Here is a 20,632-nt window from a genome sequence, read left to right as displayed (position 1 = left end):
ATTGGTGTTAGCAGGGTACTGACCGGAGCAGACTGAGGCGAGGGGTGAAGGTGAGCAGCGGTGGCAGTGAGTACAGTACCCCCGCCCCTGCTGGGGGAGCACTTCCTGCAGGGGGAGTACCTAGTGAAAGATGAAGACAGTTGGTGTTTTTATCAATTTTAAAAAAGAGATCATGATGATGTGTTTAAAAGACTGTGGGGAGGATCCATTTGAGATCCCCTATGAAGCACAGGAAAGAAAAGGGATGATCAGGTATGGAGGAAAGGAGGAAATCTGAAATACTGAGGGAGGAATTATGTTCACGGGATTTCAGAGAATAGTAGGGCGCAGGGTTGAGTGTGTGTGTGTGTGTGTGTGTGTGTGTGTGTGTGTGTGTGTGTGTTTTAAATCAAGGGTTTGGAGGAACATGGCCTAAAGGTGGGGAGGATGGTAGGGAGGGGAAGCATTGGACAGTGAGGCAGTCAGCTTCATTTCTCCCTTTGTTGCTCTTTGGTTTATGTAATTATTGCATCCTACCGGGGGTTGACTTTGAAAAATAAATCATTCAGATAGTAGATGCATCATTTTCTAGACTTTTGTTCACATTAATTCAGAAATTTCATTTTCACGTCTCTCCCCCTATCAACTCAGAACAATTAAGGCAATAGCTGGATGATCTCTAACTTCAGCCTAGTATTGAATAGTAGCTATCATATACATAATTGAAAAATTAAAGTAAGACAGCTCTAATAATAAAGACCGTCATGAACACTTTTCTAGCAAATGTATAGAAAATAAAATGTTGATAGTATAAAAATAAATTATTGCTAAAACATTAAATTACAAGGTATTATTGGAATATAAATATTCACCTAAATTGTAGATATTCTTCATTTTATAGAGTACTGATAGTTGGTTAGAAGCTATAGTTAAATGGAGATTCAGTCTATGACCTTTGAAATAATTTTCTATTAAATATACAGATTCAGGAAATGATATCTGATACATGTGATTTGTAAAGTGTTCTCTTGCCCAGATTTCTCAGAAGTACATTTGGTTTTTGTTTTTGTTTTAATATTTAAAGGCCAGTCTATTTTTCTATTGTTATAAAAATCCTGACAATAACTAGAGATTAACTAAAAATAGTTTGGAGATTAAGTGACTGACTTGTGGAATAGAAATAAAATTTTGTTGTTTTTGTCATTATTTTATTCATAGGATAAAAGAGGATATTTATTCAGTTCACTGTCAAGACAGCCTTATTAACTTGTGATTAGGGAATCAAAGAATGTGTGTGTGTAGAATGATACCAAGGATATTTACTCTTTATTCTGCCTCTATATGAAGTTCTAAAGTGAAATACTTTCCTTAATTTCTTTTCTCTTTTACCCTGTGTTGTGGGCTCCCCACCCCTAACCCCCATATCTTGATTGTGGAAATTTGAGGCACTGGTTGACAGACATTTTGCAGCAATCCATACGCCTTCAATGCTGCTGTGGGGGTCCATAGAAAGTCAACCTGAGATCAAGCATAACTGTACAGCAGAGGTTTTTAATCTGGGGCCCTGGGATGGCCATTATAGGGGCTCTGAATCCTTTGAAATGTTATGCAAAATCACTTACATATGTGAAGTTTTCATTTGGTCGTTAAAGGGGTCTGTGACCCTAAGGAGGTTGACTAGCCCATCCACTACCACCGTGGGCAGACAGTGCATAAAGCAGATTCTTTGCATAGAGATGATCAAAGGTTGATTAAATAATCTTTTCTCTCCATCTCATAAAATGTCAGATTTGACATTAGAATGTTAAAAAAGTTTTTGTTTCCCTGGTTGATTTAAGTGCTTTTGAGAAAAATTCCAGATATATAATTTAATTTTCTCAGATGCAAAAATAAGCTAAATATATCTATCCTGAACTGATATAACACTGTTTTAAAGCAGCTCTTTTTAATTTCTCCATTTGATTTATTTAGCTGTACAAAATAGATACTCTTTTTTGTTTCCACAGTGGTTATCTAATTAATTTCATGACAACTAAAAAGTAATCACACGTGAGTGAGAGCATGTGATACTTGTCTTTCTCTGACTGGCTTATTTTGCTTTTCATAATAATCTCCAGGTCCATCCATGCTATCACAAAGGGTGAGAGCTCCTTCCTTTTTACAGCCACATAGGATTCCATGGTGTAGATGTACCACAGCCTTTTAATTTTCATAGGCAGGTTTCATGTCAGCATCTTTAAGACTTAGGCTTTTTGTCTTGTCTTGTGTGAAAAGTAAAAATGTTAAAACTCTGTTCCTCTGATTTAAAGTAATTAGAACACTGAAAATGTTTAATATTTGACAAAGGAACGAGAGAAAAGAAAGCATGAGAGAATTCTGAGTGAAGAACTTGTAGCTGCTGTGACGTACCTCAACCAGTTTCTGCCTCCCGAGCACACCATTATTTACATTCCTTGGGATATGGCCAAGTACACCAAAAGGTGAGTAGATATTAACCTGTCTGGTTTGATAGTTTTCTTTTCTTGTGACATCAAAGAGCAGAAAGCGGATCTCTATGGTAAAGTAAATGTTACACTTTCAATTCCTTTTATGAACCTGCTGAAGGGCTGTTGAGAACTTAAATTAATAGACCAATTCTTTTTTTGGTTCACTTTAAAAAATATATATTTTTATTGATTTCACAGAGGAAGGGAGAGGGAGAGAGAGAGAGAAACATCAGTGATGAGAGAGAATCATTGATTGGCTGCCTCCTACATCTCTCGCCCCCCCCCCCCCCGCCCAATGGGGACTGAGCCTGCAACTCGGACATGTACCCCTGACCAGGCTTAGAACCCAGGACCCCCCAGTCCACAGGCCTACACTCTATCCACTGAGCCAAACCAGCTAGGGCTTCTGGTCCAATTTTTAGACCATTCATAAATTCTCTTTCAACTAGCTAGTCATTTCAGAAGATCTCTACTCCACTCCCTTTCCATAAAGGCACTCATTTCACTTTGTTCTCTTTTATTCTCTGGCCCTGTTTAGTCGCTTTCTCTGTCACCTTTCAGATGATCTCACTCATGGATGAACCTGCAGTAGCTCCCCAGTGTTTATAGTAAATCCACACTCCTAGATGGAATGTTAAAACCATTACCGGGTTGGTTCCAGAATGTAATAATGTTTTTATTCCCTGGGCTGTTCTGTTTCTGAAAAACTGAAATTCATGCTCTGCTCCCGATGTGGCAGCCAGGGTCCCATTCCCGAGTCTTTGGTCTTGTTATTCCCCTCATCCCCCCATTTCCTCCACTTCTACCAAGGGTGCGTTCCCACTTTTTTTACTTGTCATGATCCGATTCAGAACATCTCCAAGGAACTTTCTTTCATTAACTTTGCATTGTCTTTTTACTCATTTACTAGGCATCATACAAGCAGTGGGTTTATTTTGAGGTCTTTAAAAAATGTTACTTTATTGTTTTGCACTTAACTCACTATACCTTTTTCTAAATAATACCTTTTCCTAAATAACACCTTTTTCTAAATGTAGTTAGATACACCCACAACACACTTTCCCTAAGTATAATAAGCCTGATTACAGGGTGGTGCCATTCATGTTAATTAATCTTCCAGTCTTTTCTTCACCCGCCACCCACACTATGCATTGTGCTGTCTTCAGAGTCATTTTAGTCATTTTATGAACAGGCATTGATGTGACTGATATGAGGAGTGCAAGGCTTTGGGGAAGCTCTTACAGTGATGTAATATGCCAAGAGGAAGGTTTGCCAATAGTTTATATTAATTTACAGGCCCTTTGTGTCCCTTTGCACCAAATCTTATTAGTTATTGAATATACTTTATATTCTAGAAATTGCTACAATGTCCCTATTGAGTACACACCAGAGATTTTTAAGATGAAATCCCTGAAAATCATTACTATCGACTTTATTTGCTTTAGATGTGAGGATAAATAGGTATTAAAACTTGGGTTCTTCTCACTCTTCTTATTCTTCCTCCTGTCCGCAGCAAGCTGTGTAATGTTCTTGATCGACTGAATGTGATCGCAGAGAATGTGGTGAAGAAAACAGGTTTCTTTGTAAACCGCCCTGATTCTTACTGTAGCATTTTGCGGCCAGATGAAAAGTATGTATGGTGTTTAAAACCTTAAAATAAATTAAAGCATTTTGCTCCATGGGTTAAAAATATTCTAAATATGAGCAGTTTGTACTACTTGGAAGATGGGTGAATTTATTCCTTTGGGGAGACGAGACAAGCTGCTCGTGTGACTGTGTAAGGAACACTCATGTGGGTACCAGATTTCCTCAAGGGTTCTATGCCTTGACATGGGAGCCATGGAGTCTTTGTATCTTGCTTCATAGAATAAACATGATATGAAATATTTCTGTAAAGTAAAATTTTCTACAGTGAATTCTATTTTTCAGTATTAAATAGGAGCAGGGAAATTTTTTTCTTTTAGATGAAGTACTAATATTTTTATGAAAATAGTATTTATCATTGTACTATAGTTGGTCATTTGCTCACAAATATTTCTTCATTACCATTATGTACTAAAATACTTTGTGAGCGTCTCAGATCAAGGATCTATGTTTTATTTACCTTTTAAAGAACCCATGTTAGATATTTTCAGTTAACAAAGTTAATTATAATGGTAAAAAAAAAGTGCAAAAAAAAACCAACTAACTGCCTGGCTGGTGTGGTTCAGTGGTTGAGCATCGACCTATGAACCAGGAGGTCACGGTTTGATTCCTGGTCAGGTCACATGCCTGGGTCACGGGCTCGATCCCCAGTGGGGGGCATGCAGGAGGCGTCCGATTAGTGATTCTCTTTCATCATTGATGTTTCTATCTCTCTCCCTCTCCCTTCCTCTCTGAAATCAATAAAAAAATATTAAAAAAGAAAAATACAACAAACTACTAGTGTGTATGTCTTTAGGGGCAATCCTTTTTATAGTTTGAATTCTATGACACCGGTAATAGAGGTTTCCCAGACCACTGCCTGGCACAGTGATTCACTAGAAGAACTCAAAGGACTCAGCCAATTACACTCATGACTATGACTTATCACAGAGAGAGGATACAAAGCAAAATCAGCAAAGGGAAAAGGCATCTGGGCAAAGTCCAGAGGAAACCAGATGCAAGCTTCCAGCGTCCTCTCCTAGGGGAGTCACACAGAACATGCTTAATTCCCCAAGCAACTTATTGTGACAGCACCTGTTGTCAGTGAGGACAGATTATTGGAGACTCAGTGCCAGGTTTTTGTTTGTTTGTTTGTTTTTTTAATATATTTTTATTTCAGAGCAGAAGGGATGGGGGGAGAGAGAGATAGAAACATCAGTCATGAGAGAAGCATTGATAGGCTGCCTCCTGCACACTGGGGATCAGGCCTGCAACCCGGGCATGTGCCCTTGCCAGGTATCGAACCATGACCTCCTGGTTCATAGATCGACCCTCAACCACTGAGCCACACCGACCAAGCAGTGCCAGGTTTTTTGTTTGTCTGTTTGTTTGTATTGGAGGCTGGTCCTGTAGGCAGTCTGCTTTGCTTGTACCAACATTCCAGACTCCCAGAAGGAAAGGGGATATTCAGCAAAACCATATTGTTTCTACAAACAGTTTAGATGCAGTGAGTCACTCATGTCTGTTTTGGGATGGTGAGAACTCAAGTTCTCTGAAGCCAGCCAACGGCCAACCTTGTAAGCAGGCCTTTCTGAGGATAGCAGTCAGGCCTGCTATGCTAACTCTTTTCTGCATTGTCTTCTTTTAAATAATTAAAATATAATATCATGATAGCATACTTAGAACATATCCCCATACAGTCACTAGCATGTGGAGAACGTAAGTGGGAAGGAAAATAATAAGGAAGTCTGCAAAAACCACCAAAGGAATGTAACGAAGCTCCATGAAGAAAAGCTGGAGGAGGTAGAGAATCCTCACATTGAGGGGAGAAGATAGGCTTGGAAGATTTTATTCTTATTTTATTAGAAAGATGCCCTGCAATTATTACTCATCTCTGGATTCAAGCAAGAAATCCGCTTAAGTTAAAGCAAGAGAAGTTTTGGTTGAAGATGGGTGACAGAACGCCGGAGTGTGGGGCTGTGGGACAAGCCCAGATGCTCCTTTCTTTGAGGGGAGCCTTCCATCTCAGTTATTTACATACTAACTTTCCCAAAAGAATGAAAGTAAGCGGAATAGCTGATTATGTTGGCTCTTTTAGCTCTATTGGTTTGATTCTCAATAACGATCTAGTAACAAAAATGAATACAGGTTATATTATTAAAATTTTTTTAAAAGCATATATTTTTTTAAACAGGTGGAATGATCTAGGAGGATGTGTGATTCCCACTGGTCGCCTGCAGGTATAGACAACATTATATAAATAATGAATAGAATCTGTATCATAGTATATGACGTTTTCTGAAAGCAACCATTGAGAGACATACTTCTTATTTAATGCAGAATTATTAATTATTTGGGAGTAATTTTTAAAAGCCTTACTGCTGGTGCTTAACTCCTACAAAGGATATACAGCTAAAATAATAATGGCCCACAGATTTTTTTCTATATATTATAAATTTTATTATTGGAAATAGAAACATAAGCTGAAATGTGAAAAGAATAAGTTAGAATGACTTTGGAAAATGAGCCAGGTATGATCACTACATACACTAATTATGCTTTAAGGGTAATATGGCTTCAACCAATGAATATTTTGATTTGTACAGTAAAGGAAACATATCAGGAAAAAAGCATGTATTTTACTAATTGGTACATGTAGAAAATGTTAGTTATGTGTTTTATCTTGTTAAACTAAGGAAGAAAATTCAAATATAGACTAAAAGGTGTAATGATGCTGTTGCAACAATAAGTGAGCAGCAACTGTGACCTTTCATAATTTATTTTTTTAAATTTTTTTAATTAAGGTATTATATGTGTACATATCTTACCATTGCCCCCCCCCCACTCCCATACATGCCCTCACCCCCCAATGTTTTGCATCCGTTGGTTACTCTTATATGCATGCATATAAGTCCTTTAGTTGATCTCTTATTTCCCCCACCTCTCCCTAACCTTACCGCTGTAATTTGACAGTCTGTTTGATGCTTTACTGCCTCTGTATCTATCTTTTTGTTCATCAGTTTATAATGTTTTTCATTATCCCCAAATGAGTGAGATCATGTGGTATTTTTCTTTCATTGACTGGCTTATTTCACTTAGCATAATGTTCTCTAATTCCATCCAGGTGCCTACAAATGGTAGTAATTCCTTCTTTTTTATGGCAGCATAGTATTCCATTGTGTAGATGTACCATAGTTTTCTGATCCAGTCATCTGCTGATGGACACCTAGGCTGTTTCCAAATCTTAGCTATTGTAAATTGTGCTGCTATGAACATAGGGGTGCATATATCCTTTCTGATTGGTGTTTCTAGTTTCTTAGGATATATTCCTAGGAGTGGGATTACTGGGTCAAATGGGAGTTCCATTTTCAGTTTTTTGAGGAAACTCCATACTGTTCTCCACAGTGGCTGCACTAGTCTGCATTCCCACCAGCAGTGCACGAGGGTTCCTTTTTCTCCGCATCCTCACCAACACTTGTTGTTTGTTGATTTGTTGATGATAGCCATTCTGACAGGTGTGAGATGGTATCGCATTGTCGTTTTGATTTGCATCTCTCGGATAATTAGTGACTTTGAGCATGTTTTCATATGTCTCTTGGCCTTCCTTCTGTCTTCTTTCGAAAAGATTCTATTTAGGTCCGTTGCCCATTTTTTTATTGGATCATTTATCTTTCTTTTATTAAGTTGTATAAGCTGCCTGTAGATGTTGGAGATTAAACCTATATCAGTGATAACATTTGCAAATATGTTCTCCCATACAGTGGAGTTTCTTGTTGTTTTGTTGATGGTTTCTTTTGCTGTGCAAAAGCTTTTTATTTTGATGTAGTCCCGTTTGTTTATTTTCTCTTTGGCTTCCATTGCCCTAGGGACAGTATCAGTGAAAAAGTTCTTTTGGCATATGTCTGAGATTTTGCTGCCTGTGGATTCCTCTAGTATTTTTATGGTTTCCCGTCTTATATTTAAGTCCTGTATCCATTTTGAGTTTATTTTTGTGTATGGTGTAAGTTGGTGATCTAGTTTCATTTTTTTGCATGTATCTGTCCAATTTTCCCAACACCACTTATTGAAGAGACTGTCTTGACTCCATTGTATGCTCATGCCTCCTTTGTCAAATATTAATTGTGCATATTGGTTTGGGTCGATATCTGGATTCTCTATTCTATTCCATTGATCTATATGTCTGTTCTTGTGCCAGTACCAGGCTGTTTTGAGGACAGTGGCTTTGTAATACAGCTTGAAATCTGGTATTGAGATCCCTCCTACTTTATTCTTCTTTCTCAGGATTGCTGTGGCTATTCGGGGTCTTTTTTTATTCCAGATGAATTTTTGGAGAGTTCTTTCTAGGTCTGTGAAATATGCCGTTGGTATTTTAATGGGGAGTGCATTGAATCTATAGATTGCTTTGGGTAGTATGGACATTTTAATGATGTTGATTCTACCAATCCATGAACATGGTATGTTCTTCCATCTGTTTACATCTTCCTCTATCTCTTTTTTCAGTGTCCTGTAGTTTTCTGCATATAGGTCTTTTACCTCCTTGGTTAGGTTTATTCCTAAGTATCTTAATTTTTTTGGTGCGATGGAAAATGGGATTGCTTTTTTAGTCTCTCTTTCTGTAAGTTCACTGTTGGTGTATAGAAATGCCATAGATTTCTTGGCGTTAATTTTGTATCCTGCTACATTGCCGAATTCATTTATTAAGTCTCTTAGTTTTTTGATGGAGTCTTTCGGGTTTTTTATGTACAATATCATGTCATCTGCAAATAAGGACAGCTTTACTTCTTTTCCAATTTGGATGCCTTTTATTTCTTCTTCTTGTCTATTTGCAATGGCTAATACTTCCAGTACTATGTCAAACAGGAGTGGTGAGAGTGGGCATCCCTGTCTTGTTCCTGTTCTTAGGGGAAATGGTTTTAGTTTTTGCCCATTGAGTATGATGTTAGCTGTGGGTTTATCATATATAGCTTTTATTATGTTGAGGTATGATCCTTCTATTCCCACCTTGTTGAGAGTTTTTATCAAGAAAGGGTGTTGGATTTTGTCAAATGCTTTTTCTGCATCAATTGACATGACTATGTGATTTTTATCTCTCAATTTGTTTATGTGATGTATCACATTTATTGATTTGCTGATATTGTACCATCCTTGCATTCCTGGGATAAACCCTACTTGGTCATGGTGTATGATCTTTCTGATGTACTGCTGGATCCGATTTGCTAGAATTTTGTTGAGGATTTTGGCATCTACATTCATGAGGGATATTGGCCTGTAATTCTCCTTCATTGTGTTGTCTTTATCTGGTTTTGGTATTAGGGTGATGCTGGCTTCATAGAAGGAGCTTGGAAGTGTTCCTTCCTCTTGAATTTTTTGGAATAGTCTGAGGAGGATAGGTTTTAGTTCTTCCTTGAATGTTTGGTAAAACTCTCCTGTGAAGCCATCTGGTCCCTGGCTTTTGTTTGCTGGAAGCTTTTTGATGACTGCTTCAATTTCTTCCATAGTTACTGGCATATTGAGCTGTTTAGATTCTTCCTGATTGAGTTTTGGAAGGTTATATTTTTCTAGGAATATGTCCATTTCCTCCAGGTTGTCCAGTTTGTTGGAATAGAGTTGTTTGTAGTATTTTTTAACAATCCTTTGTATTTCGGCGGGATCTGTTGTTATTTCACCTCTTTCATTTCTGATCTTGTTTATTTGGGTCCTCTCTCTTTGCTTCTTGGTGAGCCTGGCTAGAGGTTCATCAATCTTGTTTATCCTTTCAAAGAACCAGCTCTTGGTTTTGTTGATTTTTTGTATTGTTTCTTTGGTCTCTATGTTGTTTATCTCCACTCTGATCTTTATTATTTCCTTCCTTCTGCTTACACTGGGCTTTTCTTGTTGCTCTTTTTCTAACTCTTTGAGTTGTTGGGTTAGGTAATTTATTACTATTGTTTCTTGTTTTTTGCAGTAGGCTTGTAGAGCTATGAACTTCCCTCTCAAGACTGCTTTCGCTGTGTCCCATAGATTTTGGATTGTAGTGTTTTCATTGTCATTTGTTGCCATGATGTTTTTTATTTCTTCTTTGATCTCTCTGGTAACCCAGTCATGGTTTAATAGCATGCTGTTTAGTCTCCATGTGTTTGATTTCTTTGGATTGTTTTATTGTAGTTGATTTTCAGTTTTATGCCACTGTGGTCTGACAAGATGCTTGATATGATTTCTATCTTCTTGAATTTGAAGAGACTTTGCCTATGTCCCAACATATGGTCTATCTTTGAAAATGACCCATGTGCACTTGAGAAGAATGTATATTCTGTGGCTTTGGGGTGAAATGTTCTGAAGATGTCAATTAATTCCATCTGGTCTAGTGAGTCATTTAGGATTGATGTTTCTTTGCTGATTTTTTGTTGAGAGGATTTGTCCAATGGTGATAGTGGGGTATTAAAGTCTCCTACTATGATTGTATTGCTGTCAATCTCTCCCTTGATATCCTCCAGGAGTTTTTTTTATGTATTTGGGTGCTCCTGTATTGGGTGCATATATGTTTACCAGAGTTATTTCTTCTTGTTGGATTGCTCCCTTTAGTATTATGAAGTGGCCTTCCTTATCTCTTGTTATGTCCTTCAGTTTGAGATCTAATTTGTCAGATATAAGTATTGCTACCCCAGCTTTTTTTTCAGTTCCATTTGCCTGGAAAACCTTTTTCCATCCCTTCACCCTCAGTCTGTGTGTGTCTTTTTTTCTGAGGTGGGTTTCTTGTAGACAGCAGATATATGGGTCGTGTTTTCTTATCCAATCCATTACCCTATGTCTTTTGATTGGGGCATTTAATCCATTTACATTTAAAGTTATTATTGATAGGTACTTATTTGTCGCCATTCCTATTCTTTACCCCTGTGTTCCTTCTTCACTTCCTATTTATTTTTTTTTACAGCAGACTCTTTAGCATTTCTTGCATTGCTGGTTTGGTGGTAATAAATTCCCTTAGTCCTTTATTTTGTATGAAGCTCCCGATTTCACCTTCAATTTTGATTGACAGCCTTGCTGGGTACAGTATTCTTGGATTCAGACCCTTCCTTTGCATGACTTTGTATATTTCATTCCATTCCCTTCTGGCCTGATGAGTTTCTGTTGAGAAATCAGTTGCTAGTCTGATGGGGGTTCCTTTGTATGTAACTTTCTGTCTCTCTCTGGCCGCTTTTAAGATTCTTACTTTGTTGTTGGTGTTTGCCAATTTAATTATAATGTGCCTTGGCGTCGGTCTTTTGGGGTTAATTTTGCTTTGGACTCTGTGAGCTTCTTGGATTTGTGTGGGTTTTTTCTTCCGTATATCAGGGAAATTTTCTGTCATTATTTCTTCAAAGAGGTTTTCTATTCCTTGCTCAGCTTCCTTTCCTTCTGGAACCCCTATTATGCAGATGTTGTTTTGTTTCGTGTTGTCCCAAAGTTCCCTTAGGCTCTCCTCCTGCCTTTTAATTTTTTTTTTCTAGAAGTTGCTCTACTTGGGTATTTTTTCCCATCTTGTCTTCTAGCTCACTGATGCGGTCCTCTGCTTCTTCTAGTCTACTCTTGATGCTTTCTATTGAGTTCTTTACAGCAGCGATGTCATTTTTCATTTCTTCTTGGTTCTTCTTCATTTCCTCTTGGTTCTTGCTCATATTGTCGAATTTGTCTTCCATTCTTTTCAGCCACCTTATGACCATTTCTCTGAATTCTTTTTCTGGAAGGTTGCTTGCCTCCATTTCGTTTACTTCCTTTTCTGGTGATGCCTGCTTTTCTTTAATATGCGGGCTGTTTCTTTGTCTCCCCATGGTCTCTCTTCTCTGGATGTCTGGTTATGTAGTTCTCTCTCTCCTGCGTTGATTTAAAGGCACAAAATACAGCACTACCAGGTACAACACACAAGGCACTGAACAGAAATGTATTCACGATATTAATAACCTCCAATAAAGGTGACCACCAGAGAAAGGCAAATTAGGGGATAGGAGAGAGAGAAGAAGAGGAAAAAGAAAGAAAGAAGAAAAAAAAAGGAGTGTAAAAATGAAATTGGGAAAAGGGGAAAAAAAAAGTAAGAGAGACAAAAAAGAGACTAAGAGAGAAAGGGGAACAGACTATATATATTGGGGTTAAAACTCCAATAGAACAATCACTAATCCCAGCAAATGCCAGCAACAATACCTGGGGATTAATACAAACTACAACATCAACTAATATTGAGTGAGACAAGGGAAAACAGAAGCACAAAACAAATAAAAACATAAACAAAAGAAGAATAAGCAAAACAATCTCACAAAAAAGCATAAAAATTCAATATAATCTACATTCAAGGGAACAACAACAAAAGGACAGAGAGAAAAACAATTTTTGGATAGTTAAGACAGCGAAGAGAGAGGTGTGTATGGACTTGGAGCAGGGGATTGGAGATTAGATATGTAAGTAGGGTGAAATTTTAACAAGGGCTAAACAGAAAGAATAGGGAAAATCTAAATCAGGAAAGGGGTAAGATAAACAGGACACCGAAAAGGGGAAGGTTAGGAAGAGAGTGATGGCATAAAGATAGAGTTGAGATAGAGTAAAACGATGCTAAAGGAAAGATAAAAATAGAATGTAGAACACTAATTCCAAAATAAAATGAAGAGAAAATAAAATGACACTTAAAAAAAAAAAAAGATAAAATAGCAGTAGTAATAATAAGGATTGAAAATAAAAATGTAATAATTAAAAAGGTAAAATCAAGTGAGGAAAAAAGAAAAAAATGAGTTTCTTGAGTAAAAGATGCAAAAAATGAAAATAAAGAAATAAAAAAATAAAAATATAATGTGGAGTAGTGAAGGTCATTCACTTCCTCTGTTGTTCTGTTTGGCACGCCTGTTTCTCAGTCCGGACAGTATTGCAGTTCCCTGCGTTCCACTGCTCTTCAGTGTTGTAAGCCAGTCCTGATTTTAAGCAGGCGGTGTGTCTTAATTTCTCGTATTCCTTTATTTTTGATTACACAAGAGTCAATTTGTGATTCAGCCCCTGGATGGCAGTGTTTCTGGATTGACTTCCGGGTCTATCTATGGCCTCTCTAGGCAGTGTTAGAGCCTTCTTCCCTGTGGCACTCAATACCATTTTGTGGGAGTGGGCTGCCTCAGAGCTGGCTCTCCAATGGTCACTCCCCGCTCCGATCCCCAGGTTCCAGAAAAACAACTTTCCCCTGCAGTCTCCCAGGGTGTCCCCAACTGGGTGATCCTATGTATTGGGCTTAGTAATCAGAAGCAAGGATTTGAAGAGGAAAAAGCCCAAGTGTGCGAACTCCAGGGCTGCGCGTAAGTCTAGGCAGCCGGCACACCCCTGTAATTCTTAGGGTGTCCCTGCACGTCAGATCAAAATGGGTTGCTTTTTAGAGAGCCCTTCTGTTAGCAGGTCTGAGGACCCCCTTCCACATTCACAGATCACTCCAGCCCCAACAGCCACGGATTTTTCTAGTCACAGACTTCCCTGGACCCCCTACTCCCGCAAAACGCGCGTTCCTCTCTCGCTGGGACCAGAGACCTCACCTTATCCCAGGCGAAATCTGACCTTTCCGTGGTGGAGTATAGAGCTCCTCTGAACCCGTGTGTTTGCGCCAATTGGGGAGCGTTGTTCTGGGGCTTGCAGCTGTTCCGTGGGTGCCGCAGTTGTGGATTCTCAGGCTTCCGATAAGCTCCACTTTCCGGTTCAAGATGGCGCAGACTCTGGGTCCAAGCCTGCAGTTCCGGGAGGGGACCCAGCCACAGTGGGGGCTGCCAGGTCAGGGGAACCCCATCTAGCAGTCCCCCAACTTCTTCTGGAGTTCAGCTGTCCCCCAACTTGCCAACAAACACTCCCCGTGCGACCCTCAGCTGTTCTTTCTTTCTGCTCCGGGACAAGGCTCGGAACACGTCTGTCTATTCCGCCGCCATTTTTCTGTGACCTTTCATAATTTAAGACGTGTTCATTATTTGTTCAGGAATAATACCCTGCCTACAGATTTCTTCTCCTCCTTAAAGAAAAGAGATCTAAGTAGGATGGAAGACATTTTGTTGACTGAATAATGACTAAAAGTCTTAAGGTATTTCTCTTTTAGACTGGTGTTCTTCGAACCAACTGTGTGGACTGTTTAGATCGCACCAACACAGCGCAGTTTATGGTAGGAAAATGTGCTTTGGCTTATCAGCTGTATTCCTTGGGATTGATTGACAAACCTAATCTGCAGTTTGATACAGATGCAGTCAGGTAAGCCTTAGTTTCTGCCTTTTGAATGCTGGTAATGACAGAAAGCAAACCTGATTAAGAATAAGGACTTTTATGAACTCGTTTGTACTTTTAGCTTCTCAAAAATTATGTTGCTAATTATTCAAGTTAATTCTGTAATAAATATTTCTATTAAATACTTGTGTATTGTTGCTATGTTTTTTTTTTGTTAATTATCAATAAACACTGTGTTCTTTAGACAAATCCAAAATAAATAAATCTTAACTAGTGGGTTTTTAAAAAAAACAAATCCAGATTACATTAGGAAAAAATAATAATGTGCCTTCATACATTTTGAACTTAAAATAGAAAACATATAAATAATTGATTCCTCATTAAGGATTGTTCTCTTCACTGTGCATTGGATCCATGGCATTGCATGAAGTATTGTTTCTTGAAAATACAGTGAGAGCTGTTATTGGTCATCTGCAAGAGTCAGAAAGGCTGTCAAGGGAAGTGATCAGCTTACAAGTAGCCAGTTCCACAGTTATCACTGCACTGAAAGTCTTTAAGAGGCACTAGAAGAAACATAAGTTTCAAACATGTATTTTCATGAAAGAATATGGCCTATCTGTGTGTGATCAGAGCATGTCCTTTTTCTCAAAAGGCAATTCAGAGAGAACAGAAAATTCCGCCGTGGGCGGTAAATTGATCTGACAGGCTGCAGATAGTTAGACATCTTTTAATAAGGGAGAACTGTCTGGCTTTAGTGGGCTGTTTTTGGTGTCCCTGCTTCCTTTTTAGTGTTTTCTGTGACTTTGTTGCTCATTAGACTATTACTGTAAAATATAAAATATTTTGCATTTGTATTTCTCTTCAAACTGTTGAAGGGTCTACTTGAAAGGAATGGTTCAGAGAATTTATACAGTAAAAGCCTTGTTTTGAGTCTGTGACTAAGTGAATAATGCATAATACTTTTTCTAAAATTCTTTAATGTCTGTATTTCTTTTGCTTAGGTTATTTGAGGAACTCTATGAAGATCATGGGGATACCCTGTCCCTTCAGTATGGTGGCTCTCAACTTGTTCATCGTGTAAAAACCTACAGAAAAATAGCACCATGGACCCAGCACTCAAAAGATATCATGCAGACCCTGTCTAGGTATTACAGCAATGCTTTTTCAGGTAATTCTGGAGCATTAGGCACTTCTAAGACATATCCCAATGGGCATTTTATATATATATATACTGGTTGTTTTTTTTCAGCTATCTGGTTAAGTAAAATTCAAATTAAATGTTTAAAACGTTTAAATAAAATAGAATCTGTCACTTAGAAGGTGCTCAATAATCATTCGTTCAACAAATGCATGAATAAACTTTGTATTTTAAATGGGGCATGTTTGCATTTTGCCACCCATAATTGGAACTTTTACATAATGCAAAAGTTATTTACAACATATATTGATTCCCTGGTTCTGTCTCTGTATTTCTGCTTACTATCTATTTATATATATATTTACATATACATATACATATACATATACATATACATATATATATATATATATATATATATATATATATATATATGCCAAGCGACTGGAACGACCGGTCACTATGACGCGCACTGTGGCTGTCCAACCGGCCTGAAGGGGCAGAGCTGGCCAGACCCCACCCATGCACGAATTTGTGCACCGGGCCTCTAGTCTATATATATAAAAAGCCAGCTCTAACAATCAGAACAACTGGTCGCTATGATGCCCACTGCAGCCAGGGAACTGGCCCAATCTGGGGTGGGGCTGGCCAGCCAACCTCCTGCAGCCCCTCCCCCTACCTGCCCCCACCCCAAATCGGCCCCCCACCCCGATTAGGGGCAGGGCCAGCTGGCCAACTGCCTGTGGCCCCTCCCCCTGGCTGGCCCTGCCCCTGATCAGCCCCCCACCAATTCGGCTCATGGCCCCTCCCCCTTGCTGGCCCCACCCCCAATCGACCCCCCCCACCAATCGGGGGTGGAGCTGGCCAGCCAACCACCCACAGTCCCTCACCCTGGCCAGCTCCACCTCCAATCAGCCCCCACCACCCCAATCAGCCCACAGCCCCTACCCACTCTGGCCCTGATTGGGCCCCGATTGGGGTGGGCCGGCTCGCCAACCTTCCGCTGTCTCCTCCTCTCGATAGGCCTGGCTCAGATCTGCCCCGATTGGGGCTGGTCCAGTTGGACCCCACCCATGCAGGAATTCATGCACTGGGCCTCTAGTGTGTAGATAAAAATGTTTGAGGGCATTGAATCATTATTATTATTTTTAAAAGATTTTTAGCCCTAACTAGTTTGGCTCAGTGAATAGAGTGTTGGCCTGCAGACTGAAGGGTCCCAGGTTCGATTCCAGTCAAGGGCATGTACCTTGGTTGCGAGCACATCCCCAGTAGGGGGTATGAAGGAGGCAGCTGATTGATCTTTCTAACTCTCTATCCCTCTCCCTTCCTCTCTGTAAAAAATCATTAAAAAATACATTAAAAAAAAGATTTTAAAATAGATTTTTAGAGAGAGAGGGAGGATGAGGGGAGAGAGAGAGAAAGAGAGAGAGAAAGATATCAATATGATACCGAAATATCAATCTACTGCCTCCTGCACACTCTCATTTGGGGATTGAGCCCACAACCTGGGCATGTGCCCTGACTGGGAATCAAACTGACACCCAACCAACTGAGCCATGCCAACCAGGGTAAATCATTATTTTTTTAAATAGGATTCATGTCTTGACAATTGCCTAAGAATGTAAATATCACAGATTTTAAAAAAATAGCTAGAAATGAACGGTAACATTAACACTAAGTTATTTTCTTATTTATGACTTGCAAATACTAACAGCAACAAGTTGTTAAAGTGGCACTTTTCCTGCCTCCATGCTGATGGAATTTCCAATACAATAGATTTCACAGACTAAAGTGATTGTGAGGCAAATCCCCAGGCGCAGAATTTTTTTTTTAATTTAATAAATCTTTATTGTTCAGATTATTACAATTGCTCCTCTTTTTCCGCCCCCATAGCTCCCCTCCACCCGGGTCCCACCCCACCCTCTGCCGTTACCTTCCCACCACTGTCCTCATCCATAGGTGTACGCTTTTTGTCCAGTCTCTTCACTCACCCCCACACCCCTTTCCCCCCAAGAATTGTCAGTGCACTCCCTTTCTGTGCCCCTGATTCTATTATATTCACCAGTTTATTCTGTTCATCAGAGATTTTATTCACTTGATTTTTAGATTCACTTGTTGATAGACATGTATTTGTTCATAATTTTTATCTTTACCTTTTTCTTCTTCTTCCTCTTCTTACAGAATACCTTTCAGCATTTCATATAATACCGGTTTGGTGGTGATGAACTCCTTTAGCTTTTTCTTATCTGTGAACCTCTTTATCTGCCCTTTAATTCTGAATGATAGCTTTTCTGGGTAGAGTAATCTTGGTTGTAGGTTCTTGCTATTCATCACTTTGAATATTTCTTGCCACTCCCATCTGGCCTGCATAGTTTCTGTTGAGAAATCAGCTGACAATCGTATGGGTGCTCCCTTGTAGGTAACTAACTGTTTTTCTCTTGCTGCTTTTAATATTCTCTCTTTGTCTTTTGCTCTTGGCATTTTAATTATGATGTGTCCTGGTGTGGTCTTCTTTGGATTCCTTTTGTTTGGGGTTCTGTGCGCTTCCTGGACTTGTAAGTCTATTTCTTTCAGCAGGTGGGGGAAGTTTTCTGTCATTATTTCTTCAAATAGGTTTTCAGTATCTTGCTCTCTCTCTTCTTCTGGCACCCCCATAATTCAGATGTTGGTACGCTTAAGGTTGTCCCAGAGGCTCCTTACACTATCTTCAAATTTTTGGATTCTTTTTTCTTTTTGCTTTTCTGGCTGTTTTTTGCTTCTTTATATTTCAACTCTTTGACTTGATTCTTGCGGTCCTCTAGTCTGCTGTTAGGTCTCTGTATAATATTTTTTATTTCAGTCAGTGTATGTTTAATTTCCAGTTGGTCCTTTTTCATATCTTCGAGGGTCTCACTAAATTTATCGGCCTTTTCTAGAAATTTCTTGAAAAACCTTATAACCGTGGTTTTGAACTCTATATCCAGTCATTTGCTTTCCTCCATTTCTTTCATTTGTGATCTGTTCTTTGTCTCCGCATTTGTGCTGCTTCCCTGAGTTGGTAGAGTAGCTTTGTGTGATAGGTGTCCTCTAGGGCACAGTGACTCAGCCTTCCCAGTTACCTGACGTGGACACTCTTGGTGCACCCCTTTGTGGGCTATGTGCACAGCCTTGTTGTAGTTAAGTCTTGATTGTTGTTGGTATCACTGGGAGGAATTGACCTCCAAGCCAACTGGCTGTGAGGATCAGCTGTGTCTACGCTGGGAGAACTTCTGTGCTGGAGACACTCTTATGAGACAAGACTTGCAAAATTGCAAAAGCCTCTGTGCTCAGCTTGGATGGGGCAGAGTTTCAGGGCGGAGCAGACAGCCTTGGTTTCCCATCAGCCCTGCTCTATGAGTCCCCTGGGTCTCAGTGTCCCTCAGTAATCGCTGCAAGCACCTCTGAGAGAAAGCTGCCCTTGAGTTTCGCCCGCTGCCAGACAGTCCAGTTTCTCCCCGAATGAGTCGGGGTTCCCAGAAACTTGCCCGGAACTGGAGTTCAGCTCAGTCAGGAGCTTCCATCTCCCTCCTGCTTTAGAAAGCCAGCTGCACACTCAGCCTCCCGTGCATTCAGCAGTCAGTCCTCTCTGTCGCACATGCCTCTGGACCCTTGCCTTCTGCAGCCCCCGAGTCTCAATGTGCTTTCTCTTTTCCTGACAGTCCAGTTTTCCCCCAAATGAGTCTGCTTTCCCAGTGTCTCGCCCGGGACTGGAGTTCAGTGCAGTCGGGAGCTTCCTTCTCCCTCTCGCTTTAGAAAGCCAGCCGTGCACTCAGCCGCCCGTGCATTCAGCAGTCAGTCCTCTCTGCGCACACGTGCCTCCTGACCTCTGCCTTCCGCAGCTCCCGAGTCTCTTTTCTGTCCCTGACAGTCCAGATTCTCCCCGAATGACTCTGGTTTCCCAGCGTCTCGCCCAGGACAAGTTCAGTGCAGTTGGGAGCTTCCTTCTCCCTCCTGCTTTAGAAAGCCAGCTACACACTCAGCTGCCCGTGCACACAGCCGCCTGTCCTCTCCGTGTGCGAATCTCCATACCTCAGCCTTTTGCATCTCCTCTGAGCCTCAACGTGCTTTCCTCTTTTCTTCTAGTTGTAGAATTTCCACTCATCCAGCTTTCCTGTGGTTCTGGATGATGTCCGTTCTGTCTTTTAGTTGTAGTTTTGATATTGTTGTGTGAGGCAGCAGTTTAGGTGTTTACCTATGCCGCCATTTTGGTTTCTCCCCCCAGGTGCAGAATTTACAGAAGCATGTGCAGTGACTGATTCTGTGAGTCAGGCTCATGAACCAGGTCAGGGATAAAAAAGTGTACAGGATGTGGAGAAGAAAGATTGGTAAAGAGATTCTTTGAAGTGAACTGTTGCCTTGTAGTGACTGTTACTGCTGACTCCTTTAGTGCAGCCTAGAGAGAGCAGGCTTCAGCAGGACTCTGGCAAGCTTGGGGCAGTGTCCTGCTATTGGAGGGACCCCATGGAGCTGCTGGTTTTGGACTGCTGTGCAGCGAAGCTGAAGCAGAGGGACAGGCTGAGGAGAGGGCTGCCGCATTGGAAATGCCTACCCTTGTAAAGTTGGTTGGACCAAAGGGTCCTTGAATGTTTACTGGTGGCCATGGGGCAGGGTGTTGGCATGGGGTTGGCCTAAGTCCTGGTCAGAGGGACCTAGCAGCAAGAACCAGCGGGTGATCACTGAATTCGTAAGGGAGGAGTTGCAAGCAACTGACTGATATGAAAAGATGCGTGTGCCCACACCACGGGAACTGTAAGAGAGTCCCTGGAGATGGGAACTTTTGAAGTGGGCATGGAAGCATCCACAAAAGAGTCATCTTCCAGTATTTTTTATGACCAGAGAAAATGCAAAGCCAGTTTGCTGTACAACTGTTCAAGTGTATTAGTTTTCTATTCTGTATAACAAATTACTAAAAACTTAGCAGCTTAAAATACATGGCTTTTATTGATTTTAGAGAGAGAGCAAAGGAGAGGGCGAGAGAGAGAGAGATATCAATGAAAGAGAAACATTATTGTCTGCCTCCTGCATGCCCCTGCTGGGGATGGAGCCTGCAACCCGGGCATATGCCCCCACCTGGAATTGAGGCACATTGACTGGTTGCCTCCCGCATTCGCCCTGACCAGGAGCAGGGTGTGAACCCACAACCCAGGTAGGTGCCTTGAACTGGAGACCCTTCGGTACGTAGGCCAACGCTCTAGCCACTGCC

At 40.4% G+C, this 20,632-nt stretch overlaps 1 protein-coding gene across 1 annotated transcript in view; it reads left to right on the top strand.

The window, feature by feature from the left end:
* The window catches only part of FIG4 (FIG4 phosphoinositide 5-phosphatase), a 110,715-nt gene that overhangs the window by 34,258 nt on the left and 55,825 nt on the right, over nt 1–20,632 (top strand). The window contains exons 11-15 of the mRNA XM_080666320.1: nt 2,326–2,459; nt 3,979–4,095; nt 6,283–6,328; nt 14,152–14,300; nt 15,275–15,441. Of these exons, the coding sequence (XP_080522446.1) occupies nt 2,326–2,459; nt 3,979–4,095; nt 6,283–6,328; nt 14,152–14,300; nt 15,275–15,441 (613 nt within the window). The remainder of the gene's footprint in view (nt 1–2,325; nt 2,460–3,978; nt 4,096–6,282; nt 6,329–14,151; nt 14,301–15,274; nt 15,442–20,632) is intronic.

Source organism: Plecotus auritus (genome assembly GCF_963455305.1).
Source record: "Plecotus auritus genome assembly, chromosome: 4".
Lineage (NCBI taxonomy): Eukaryota > Metazoa > Chordata > Mammalia > Chiroptera > Vespertilionidae > Plecotus > Plecotus auritus.
Note: the sequence above shows the minus strand (reverse complement) of the source record. Positions and strands in the feature narration are given on the sequence as shown.